Source organism: Zootoca vivipara, chromosome Z1, assembly GCF_965207765.1.
Source record: "Zootoca vivipara chromosome Z1, rZooViv2.hap1.1, whole genome shotgun sequence".
NCBI classification, from domain to species: domain Eukaryota; kingdom Metazoa; phylum Chordata; class Lepidosauria; order Squamata; family Lacertidae; genus Zootoca; species Zootoca vivipara.
The window spans coordinates 51232122-51244205 of record NC_142583.1 but is presented as its reverse complement, the minus strand read 5'-3'; the positions used below and the strand labels follow the sequence as shown (position 1 = coordinate 51244205).

The following is a 12084-nucleotide window of genomic DNA, read 5'->3' as shown; positions in this document are numbered from 1 at the left end:
GACTGCAACCCAGTAACTTAAATTGGCCTTAAGTCTAAGGATCTATCCCTACTTACATGGGAGTGAGCTCCAATGAATCCACTGGGACTAACTCCTGAGACATATATAGGATTGTGCAAGTTGGCAACTTCCAGAGGGATCGCTGTCTGTAGGTGCACAAGTTTCTTCAAAAGGCTGGCAATTTCCCACTTAGTGCCACTTAAACCTGGTGTCTTTTGTGGTGACCACTTCCAGGACAGCCTGATTAACATTACAGGAAGCTGCCTAGGTCCACCTAGGTCTGCATGTTCTACAATGGATGGTGGGGTTTCAGGTGGGAGCATTTCCCAGCTCTCTATGCAGAGATAGAGACTGAACATGTGCTCTACCATTGTGTTACGACACTCCTATATAAGAATCGCCTTTTCTTTCCAAACTACCAGTTTAAACCTTGGTCACGGAATCTTTGATCTTAGTCACAGTTGTGTCAACCCTGTGCTAACATAAATAAAACTATCACAGTAGTTTTATTTATCAGGGTCACAGTAACCAGATTTCTGACCCATATACTGTATAAATTTATTCAGTTTGCATTAACAATAAATAATAATCCCAGACACATATTGACATGCTGTAACCTTTTATTGTTCACTTTAATTATCTTTTAAATTGTTTAAATTATTTGGTTTTAACTGGTTTTCACTGATAATTTTAATATTTCTTGTAAACTGTTTAAAAGTTTTATGACAGTCAAGCAGTATACAAATCTTTAAATTGTGGAGGAAGACAAATGAGCTATGTAGAGCAGGCATCCCCAAACTGCAGCCCTCCAGATGTTTTGGCCTACAACTCCCATGATCCCTAGCCAACAGGACCAGTGGCCAGGGGTGATGGGAATTGTAGTCCAAAACATCTGGAGGGCCGAAGTTTGGGGATGCCTGATGTAGAGTATGGAAGCCCAAGCACCACCTGTAACTAGAAATTATCTTCAGAGCTGCAGACGCCTTTCCTTCTGCGCCTAATATTTTGCCAGGCATTACTTTTACGCTTTCAAGCCAATCATCTCAATATAAATGGCTAGAAATAAACTTCCTTTTTCAGAAACAAAAGCAGATATTTTTCAGGATATTGTACCAAGTGCAATAGTTTATAAATGTATTGACATTTTTTTCAATATTCAGAAGGAACCTTGGTCACTATTTATATAACTGATATTTCATTGCCAAAAAAAGTGTTATGCCATGCTTGTTGAATTAACATTTTTTAAGAATGCAATGGGAACATAGCTCAGCATTCTATAACTGGCCAGAACCTTTATATTCCCCAGCATTAAATGGCCAATATAAATGCTTCTACCCCAAAGTGTGTTTTAGCAGGGGGGTATGTGACTGTACCAGTTCTGGATTTTAGATCCATGATTAAAGTTTACGTTCCTTCAAACTTCTCCAAATTGAAGTTCTCTTGCTTCTGGCTTGCCATTGCTTTCATTAAAATATCTAGAGAAAGTAATTTGCTCTTCCTTTCCTCTGGCTTTGGTTTGTGTCTCACAGATTGCTCCTGCTGAACTTTGTACCTACAGCAAGCTAATAATATAAACTACTAGCTTTGAGTCACATTGCTAGGAATGCTCTTGGCAGGCCACACTAGTAACTGAAATTTGCTGTTTGAATTGCATCTTCATTGCAGTTGTGTATTTGGATGAAAGGTTGTTATACACTTGTGTACTTTTTGGAGCCTTGTATTAAATACTTCACCACAAACCTACAGCTTTAGTTCTGAACCTACTCTTAACCAGAGTTTTATTGAAACAAGCCAGCTTCGTAAGTCACTTACCAGCTTGCGCCAGTAAACAAAAGTTACGACTAACCACAGTTTGTCTAGCTTCAGACAATTACAGCTAGCCAAAAATAGAAGGGAAAGTTTCTGACCTTGGAGCCACACTGGGTGCTGCAGGCTCTCATTTTACATCCAAATGCAGCTAGAATAAAGGCTTGTAAAATGAATCCTGCAGATTTTCCTCAGTATAGTATGCTACTCAGTTAAGTTTTATTTATAGCAAAATGAGAGGACACATACATAGCTTTGACTCTTTAATTCTTCTCCCCCACTTTACACAAATACAGTTCTTTCCCCCCACAAATTTTCACACTAAAGAAATCCCTTATTTCCCAGAATATATCACAGACCACTTTTCAAGTAATTTCATTCAGTAGTTTCTAGTGCTTGAGTGTTCAGAACTTGAGAACAACTCAGCATTAAAAGTTCACATTCTTTCAAAAAAGACAAAATACATTTGACAAAAAACCTCTATAAAATCCAAGATTAAAAAATGGAACACCCATTTTGTAGGTTTCGATCCAACTCAAGTTGGTTGTGACCAAGACCTATTAAAATTAATAGGGCAAACAGCCCCACTGTTTTCATTGGGTCAGTTATAATTAACATTAGCAGCATGGAAACAGATTATTTCTCACAAATGACATCATTTTAAAATATATATATAGAAAAGATTAAGAGAATTTTTTTCTATTAATGTCAAATAGCAAAGTACAGACAAATAAATTAGAATCTTTTTCTATTAAAGTGAAATGTGAAAGTACAAATAAATTATTAAAAATCAAGTGGGAAATAACCCTTGCAGAGTTCTCAAAGCAATTCCATAAGCCTAAAACACAGAAACAATGGTAAAAGTATTCATTAGTCTTATCGTTTAGTTCTGAAACAGTACAGAAGAAACATGTTTGATACTCAAATGCTCTGCACACTAAATGCAAATATTTCTCATGCTCAGGCCAATAATACATATTAAGACACCTTTACTTCCGCAGAATGTCTATGTGTCTAAAACACTTGATTAGAGATCAAAAATAATTTTAAAAATTTATAATGTTCTTGGATAATTGGGGGGCAGGGGAATCAATAGCTTGGTTTCACTGCTTTGGCAGATGGATTTGATGCACCCTAGAATTCCAACATGTAAACGACTTAACTTTGTCAGTTAATTATTTTACATAGCATTTAAATTTTTAAGGGAGATATGCAACTAAGTAATCCTCAAGAGTAGATCCAATGAGGTTCATGTGCTTAAAGTACACAGTAGTGGATTTACTCCGAATACGAGTCAGTTGGATACCATCTATAGTTTTAAGGCACTTGAGAATCTGCTGTATAAATGGATTCAGATGCATCTAAGTCCCATTAAGGTAATCCTTAAACATTGAGATTAATAATCTGACATGCTATAATTGTTGCTAGAGGCGAATAGTGATCTGGCGCCTATTCACTCAAAAGTAAGCTCCACTGGAATCCTAGGTGAGCCAAGAGGTGGTTTGGGGGTCGATGCTGGAGCTGGTAGGAAGCGGTCGGTGAGTAAGCAGCAGGATGGCTGCCACTTTTGCTGCTCGGTACAGAAAGGACCTAAGTACAGAGACTTTGAAGGCAAATCTTGCCCACCAAAAGTCCATTTCCCGAAAGGAGAGCAGGCACAAGGAGTTTCATAAAGAACTTCGGAAGTTAAAAGAGCAGAGAAAGCCCATAGACCACCGCATTCGGTGATGGTACTTAGCAAGAGCTCCACTTTTCAAACAGCTCAGCATAACCAGAGGCAGATCTACGTAGACAAACCCCCCAAAGAGAGGAAATGGGTGCAGCCTACAACTTCCACAACTGCTGATGGAAGAGTTACAGCAGGCATCCCCAAACTGCGGCCCTCCAGATGTTTTGGCCTACAACTCCCATGATTCCTAGCTAACAGGACCAGTGCTCAGGGATGATGGGAATTGTAGTCCAAAACATCTGGAGGGCCAAAGTTTGGGGATGCCTGAGTTACAGGGACCACAGCTGCTGCTCTGACCAAAATATCACAGATATCCCGGCCTGCTGTGAATGCAGGTCTTCCGCTGCAGAAAAGCGAAACAAGTACAGTAACAGAAAACAGCACCAGAGGGGTCAAAAATGCAAAGGCCACAGTGTTGTGTGGCATGAAAGAGAATCATTCAGTGGAGCCTCTTAAAGAAGGTGTTAGGGCGCCAACATGTTGGCCTGCTGAAGGCTGATTTTTATTTACAAACCGGGGTGGGTAGAAAGAAAATTTACTGTGGTTTTTCTTTGTTAAGTACCGGTACTATTGAATGTTTAATAAAGCTTGGTCTGTGTCTTCTGGGGGGAAGTAAGCTCCACTGTTTTTAATGGGGCTTACTCCTAGGTAAGCACGCAGAGGATTGCTGTGTAAGGCTGAAAAATCTAAATATACTTACTAAGTGGTAAGTAAGCCTCAGTGAACAGTGAGACTTAATTGAACATTCATAAGGTTCATTAATTAATTGAACATACACAGGACTGAACTATAGAAGCAAAAACAGAATATCTACTCAAGGGAATGTTCCACTATAACAGCAGCATAAGATTGCAAACAAAACCCATACATTTTTAAGGCATTTCCCTTCTTTCCATAAAGCAAAGCTCTGAGGAGATGCCAAATGCTGGTAAGACCAAAGTTTGACCTACTTTTTACCCCACGCAATAGTTAGGGGTGTTCACCTCTATCAGTTTAAGAGCAGCATCCACAATCCCCTCAAGAGGAAAAAACTCATGTAGAGGTACCACTCCGAGGCCAGTTGCCGAAATTGCAATTTTGGCTTTCAAAGTTGTATGCAAAAGATCCTTAAAGATTAAGGATGTGTGCAAAGGTGACAGAGGGAAGAAGTGCTATATAAAAAAGTAGTGTCTTCTACAGAAGTGTAGACCACCTTGACGCTCCGACGGTATGCTTTAAACAGCTTTGTAACAACAAAAGAGCTCTCACAATACAGATGAACTGAACCAGGTCGAAAGCTTCTCTCTTAAAGGTCTGTCTTGTCTTCATACCGACACATACATGCTGCTCTTTGACTGTCAAGGTATGGCTTGCATCCTAAATGTATGACTGCGTCAAACACTAGTTGAACTGTTGATTCACACGCTGCAAGGAGGAAAAAGCAAATCAATTTTTAAATCCTTGTACTGAGGCCCAGTTGTCACTATAAAGAAACAAAGCATCCACTTAACCTGGACCCAAGGCAAGGTATGAAGCTTATTCTGCTGATTGACATAAGATGAAATTTCAATCTATTGAACAACCAATTTATACTTGTCACTTCCAACACCATCATTGCACACAGCAATCCAGAGTAAGACCACCACCATGGGAATTGGGGTGGATGTGGAAATATGATCCATGTAGAGGTACCAGCTCCACACGTGCTTGAGATAATGACATGTAGTCAGCTATAATGTGAGTGAGCCCTATACAGTGGTACCTCACAAGACGAAATTAATTCATTCCATGAGTCTTTTCATGTTGCGATAATTTCATCTTGCAAAGTGCGGTTTCCCATAGGAATGCACTGAAATTTAATTCATGCGTTCCTATGGGGGGGGGGAGCGCAAAAAAAAAAGGTGCCGACTCACCCACCACTGCCGGAGGTTTTTCAGGGGGAAGCAGGAGGAGGGCCAGGGAGAGGCTCCCTCCCTCCTTCCCCAGCAGCCGAACCGTCATGCCCAACCAGACAGACAGCCCGTTCGCGTGCAGGCAGGCAGGCTTAAGGTGAGGGAGGATCCGGCTGCTGCGGAAGCCGGGCGATGGCGGGCAGTGGAAGCGGAAGTGCGAGGCGGGCAGGCTCTCGGTCTGACTTTCTCCTCGCGGCGCCCTGCTTCCTTTTGCGAAGTTTTCTATGGCACGGCCATAGAAAACTTCATCTTGCGAGTCTGCCAAAAAATCGCAAAACATTTTCGTCTTGCGATTTTTTTTGTGCCACGAGGCGTTCGTCTAGCGAGGTACCACTGTATCTGTTTGGGCAAGTTTAAGGTTTGGTGGGCATTAGGTTCATAGCAATACACAAGCAATTCAGCTCCTGCAATAGGACAGAAGTTGCTTGTATTTTGCACTGCGCTGTTCACAAATACAGTCTACACTGTGTCAAAAGTAGAATTAGCCCCAGAAAAAGACATTATGTTGTGACCTCCTCTGCACCAAACTTGCAGAAATCAAAACTGCAATGAAGATAACTGGCAGATAATAAACCATCAAGAGAAGCTTTTTATTCATCCATCATATAGGAAATCTAATGCTCACTCTCCACACTACTATAGCAATTGCTACATGCTAATGGCTTTGCTTAGGTAGGACATCTGCTAGGAGGACATGTCTTTTTCACATTCTACTGTAAGGGGAAGAATGTTCAGTGGTGACACAAGACAGAGCAGCATTTGCAAACATGATACCCTCCAGATGTTTCGGACTAGTCGAAAACCTATTCCAGTCCAGGACTACACTCCAAAACCTATTGACCCAGCCAAAACATTATCTTACAGAGCTGCACAAGGAGAGAAGAATTCACCCAAACTGGGCAGCATAATCTTGCATTGCTCATGCAAGATTTCCAATTTCAGGCAAATCCTTCCACTTTTGTGCAAAGATGGACACAATCCATACTTCATCATGTTAGAAAGTGCTCTTCTTTATTAGCTGCACACAGGCACCGGGAAAACTAAACAGAGTTAAGTCACATTACTTTGTGCCCCCTGGTTCAGATTTCCAATAAAACACTACCCACAGTTATATGTAAGTTCTGTAAATATCCATTACAGCAGCATTATTCCAGACAAGCTTACCTTGTACGCTCTCTGGTATTCCCAGTGTTTTCTGTACATCTCTACAGATCTTAGAGAGGCAATATTGAAACTCCTCGTCGCAATCGTGTTTTTTGTTGCCACAGGTATCGTAACACCTGTCATGTTGATTGCAGCATTTTGTCATTGAAGGAATGCCAATGTCAAACTGAGAAGCAAATTCTAATAGTTAGCATTCCTTGAGAACAGTTGTGTACTACACAATGAAATGGTGTCTCCTGAGGGAAACTCATGTATTTTATGGTTTTTATATTGTAATTTTATATTGTGAAGCACCCTGAGATCTGCAGATGAAGCGTGGTATATAAATTTTAACAACAACTCAGAACCAGCTAGAAGAGGTATGAGTTTATACTCCAAAAATATATCAAGAAGTTAATAAAACAGATCAAGTCTTAAAGGAGAATTTTAATAAACCAAATAAAGGCCCACAGGAAATTTAAGATGGAAATTGGGAAAGGATTTTCATCAGAGAAACCAAATTATAAAAGTTTCTCTAAAGCAGTCATGGGAGCAAAGAAACACATTTCACTCTAACAGGGCTAGATGAGTTTACCATGGTAATATATGCTTTCTTCTGATGTTTCAGCTGTGCCATAGAAGGCAGGGATGGCTAACCTATGGCTCTCTAGATATTATTGGATTCGAGCTCCCATCAGCCTCAGCCAGCATGGCCAATGGTTAGTGATGGTGGCAGATGTAGTCTAAAACATCTGGAGGACCACACATCTTAAAGTAACTAGGAAAAGTGGACCCCAGTTACTCAGTCTGGAGAAACTAAACATAGCACTTTGTTGTTCTAGCCAAGCATATATTCCAGAGGAGCAGAAACCTAGAATTTGCACATTCAGAGACAAACTGATAATCACATAGGGGGTCAGAGAGGACTTTTTGACCATATTGGCTGATAACCTTGTAATGTGGTTTCCTGTAACAAAATTTACCGATACTAGTTTCTGCCGCACAGGTTAGTTCTATTATCATATTTTCAATGCATCCTGCACCCCGCCTAATACCCTCAGCAAAAAAAGAAAAAGAAAAGAAAAGAGTTGATCTATCTACAGGACGAAGAGACAGCCTTTGCGGGACAGGAGCATTTAGGGTGGCAGAATAATGTGTCTTGACATGTGAGATGACAATGAAGGAGAAACAATTCCACGGTGCTTCTTCATGCATCACATGGTTAAACTATGGGATTCGGATTCATGGGAGGCAGTGATCCATGATCAACCTAGATGGCTTTAAAAGAGGATTGGACAAAGCCATGGAGGTGAAGGCTACTGATGATGGCAGTAATGCTTCAGAATACCAGTTCCTGGGAAACAGAGCAGTGAAGAGTGCTGTTGCGTTCAAACCTTGCTTGTGTGTTTCCCACAAGCATCTGGTTGGCCACTGTGAGAATAGGATGCCAAACTAAATGGGCCATTGGCAAGACCCGGCAGGCTCTTCTTATGTGTGGTGGGATCGGACTCAGCTGATGTAGTCAGCTGAATGCAAATATGGTGCTGGCAGCTTAGGCGCCTAACTACATTTTCTCTAGACTTCTGCGCCTCTTGGCTTACTGAATCTAGCAGAGAGGGTTTGACTAGTTGGGTGCAGAGAGTGGTTAATGCAGGCATCCCCAAACTTCGGCCCTTCAGATGTTTTAGAACTACAATTCCCATCTTCCCTGACCACTGGTCCTGTTAGCTAGGGATCATGGGAGTTGTAGGCCAAAACATCTGGAGGGCTACAGTTTGGGGATGCACGGACGGGTGGTCCCTTCAGCCTTGAAAGAGGCGGTGGTGTCACTACTTATAAGGAACCAGCTGTGGACCCCTTAGACTGGAATAACTACTGACCAATCACAAATAACCCCTTCCTGGGGAAGGTAGTGGAGAGAGTAGTGGTGGAACAGCTGAAAACATTCTTGTACAACATAATCCCAATGTGGGTTTGGGCCTGGCCATGTAACTTTTTGTACTAAAGCACCTGCACAAAGCATTTTTGTTTATCAAAGCCTATCTAGACACAGATGTTGAATGGTTCGATCTTTTTCCTGTTGATTTTAATTATCTTTAAATGTTTAAAATCTTTTTAAACTGTTTTTATTAATATTATCTGTAAATTGTTTAGCGGTTCTACTACAATCAAGCGGAATATAATTTAATAAATAATAATAATAATAACTGGCCACTGTCTCGGAATGAAGGTTTTCATATTTTAGACCTATAGTTCTGAGGCTGCGAAGACTCCTCTTGGGAGACTGAGAGATTTAGTTTTGAATAATCACAACACTTTGTGCCAGGCATCCCCAAACTGTGGCCCTCCAGATGTTTTGGCCTACAACTCCCATGATTCTTAGCTAAGAGGACCAGTGGTCAGGGATGATGGGAATTGTAGTCCAAAACATCTGGAGGGCCGAAGTCTGGGGATGTCTGCTTTGTGCTTAGACGAAAACAATAGCCTACTATTTACTTAAACTAGTTGCATATTTACTATTTATATATTACAGTCTCATGTGAGTGTTTTCATAAATTTAATACAGGTTAATCCAGATGCATTGCCATTTAAGCATCTTTCCTTCTTTTCATCCAAACACAGAAGAAGCTAGTGAGCAGGATGAAGTACTTGATAAGAAGATACTTACGTGAACTCCAAAAAGGGGAGAACCACAGCCATTGGGTGGTGAAGGCTTATAGCCATAGCGAGGCAACGGCTTATATCCTGTAAAATATAAAGAACTCTGAATACTCCACATGCTTCATTTCCACCTGATTAGATGTTTCAAGGCAAGAGCCCGGGAATAATATTCAACTAGTACAGATTTATATAAATTAACTGTTCAATAAAATAACTCAGTATAAGCTGTTATATACACTTGTGTGTTTAGAGACTTTGGCATAAAGAAAATTAATTTATTACTACATCTAGATTCTACCTTTCCTCCAAGGATTTCAAAGGGGAGTCCACATTTTATCCTCACAAAAAACCAGTGTGGGTTAGATTGAGATGTGGTGACTGACTCAAGTATCATCATGGCTGAGTGAGTAAGTGAATCCTCACCTTCCAGGTCCTAGCCCAACTCTAACCACTACACCATTAGCTTGGAACCATTCTGTACTAAGGGAGCAATCCTATGGAGGGCAGCTGAGTGGGGTGGGGAGGGACAGGATGATGGGAGACCTTTCTGGGGGTGGAGAGAGTGTTCTGCTGCTGGAGGTGTTCCTAGGGCAACAACAGAAAGCTCTGCTGCTCTTACTCGTCCACCATACCCAGACATAGGCTGTTTTATGGGAATTTCAGAGGAGGCTGTGAATCATCAGGATCCTAATTCCCCTCATGCGGCCTTCAGGAGATTGCCTAGAAGGGAATGTGACCCTTGAAAATAGCTTTCTTGCGCCTTCAGAAGTAGCATCTCCTGCACCACAGAATCTCCCTTCCCTTAGGATTATTTAAAAAGATGCATTTCTCAAAACACACAGCATATCTAACAATTTAGGGAAAGGGTATACAACCATAGTTATGAAGTTATATTTATAAGCAACACCATTTAAAAAGTAGCTTGTTTTCCACATAGCCATCTTCTCATCTCCTTCACCAGAGATAACTAGGGGTAAACCTCAATCAAATTGGTTTTAAAAACTGGGCTCCAACTGGTTAACCTGAACTTTCAGCGCTGATGAAGGAAGAATGGATTATTTTACACCATGATTTCCAATACTTCAATCCACAGTTTATCAAAGTGGTGCCTAAACACAGAAGAATGTATTTATAAAAGCTTAGTCTTTCTGTAATATAATCATTTGGCACCATTACAAGTTAACCTCAGACCTGATAACACTAACTGCAGCTTAAGAAGAACTCTGCTGGATCTGATCAGGCCCATCTAGTCCAGCATCCTAAACAAAGAGAACTTTGAGGTCATGATAAAACAACCAACAATACTAACGCAGGCTTATTATGTATCCAGGAACCAAGAGAACAATGCATTAATCTTTACAGTCAACGTTTTAAAAGGTCACTGTTGTTGGCTAGCATCACAAGCGAGATCCTACGGACGCATGTTCAAGTATGCAAAGCTTTAAGATTGAACTGCCATAAGGTTGGCAAATGTATTTTAGGCTGCAGCCTTTACTCCTTTACATATAATATGCCCCATTAAAACTCAGTAGAACTTATAGGTCTGCAGTGTATTAATATCTGCATCTTTCAACCAAATGGACCCAGTGTGCACCTTCTGATCTAAAGCAAGTTTATTTATAACATTTATACGCCAGTGCCGCAAAATAGTTACAGTGTTGAACTAGGACCTGGGAGAGCAGGGTTCGAATTCCCACTCTGCCATTGAAGCTCAATGGGTTACCTCGGGCCAGTCACTATCTCTTAGCCTAACCTACCTCATGGGGTGGTTGTGAGGATGAAATGGGAAGCAGAACAATGTACACCACCTTGAGATCATTGGAAGATAAAGGTGGTACCGGTATATAAATGTAATAAATAAAAAATCCCTTGCCTTCTGGAACCAAAGGATTATCAAGAGATCCCTTTTCTGATCACACGTCATGCCCCTTCCAAACCGTTTAGACTTGAACCTAACGCTTTCAAGATTCGGTAGCAACCGGGAATTACCGCGTTAACCTCCACCCCGTTCCCCCCACTTCTTTGGGCACTCTCGGCATTACCATCGCTGCACTTATACTGACAGAGCCCATCCTCTCCTCCCAGGAGATCCAAAGCAGCATTCAGGTAAGTGTCGATCTTGTGGACGCCGTTCCTGATGGTCTTCAGCGTCATCCTCCAGTCCGGGGTCTGGGCCTCCTGGCACTGGGCGGGCAGGGGCCGCATCCCCAGCAAGCCGCAGGTCACAAGAAGCGACAGCAGCAGGGCCCAGCTCATCGTCTCTCCCGAGCGCGCAGGGGCCAGAGTACCAGAACGCCACCCACGCGCGGCGCAACGGAGCTCCACGGATTCGGAGGGCTCGGGCGGGACGCGCGCGCGCCGGCTAGTCTCCGGTTCCTCCCGCGGGCAGCTGCATTACGCACGTACAGTCGCCGCCGCAGGCAGCCGCCTTGCCTCCACGGCGATTACCGCTCGGAGACCACGGAAGCGCTACCATCCCGGACAAGCCCCTCCGGTCCCTGTTTGCAGTGCGCCGTCCGCCTCCAGCAGCCCCGCCTCAGTCGCGCTCGCGTCAGGGCGCTTCGGGCGCAGGGAAGGAAAGGGGGTGCGGTTAACGCTCTCCCGGTAGGGAAAGAGGTCGTGGCGGCTGGAGGTAGGCGGTGCGCGGTGGCCGTGGCGGCTGGGCAGGCGCTTGAAGCTCTTCCAGAGGCCTTAAAGGAAAAGGGCGCATTCTTTCCCTGGATCCCACGGCTTCCATTTCGGGGGTAGGTGGGTGACGGACCTGTATTACGGGGACAAAAGTCACCTTTCCACTGCGGGCCCAACCGCGCGCGA

At 42.6% G+C, this 12084-nt stretch overlaps 1 protein-coding gene across 1 annotated transcript; it reads right to left on the bottom strand.

Moving 5' to 3' along the window:
- Window positions 1–2056: 2056 nt before the first annotated feature.
- On the bottom strand, window positions 2057–11876 carry PLA2G12A (phospholipase A2 group XIIA). Its single transcript, XM_035113446.3, has 4 exons — window positions 11313–11876; window positions 9278–9354; window positions 6631–6796; window positions 2057–4939 (listed from the first exon to the last, which is right to left on the bottom strand). The coding sequence occupies exons 1-4, from the start codon at window positions 11524–11526 to the stop codon at window positions 4821–4823; spliced, it is 576 nt and encodes a 191-aa protein (XP_034969337.2). The 5' UTR covers window positions 11527–11876; the 3' UTR covers window positions 2057–4820.
- Window positions 11877–12084: the final 208 nt, after the last annotated feature.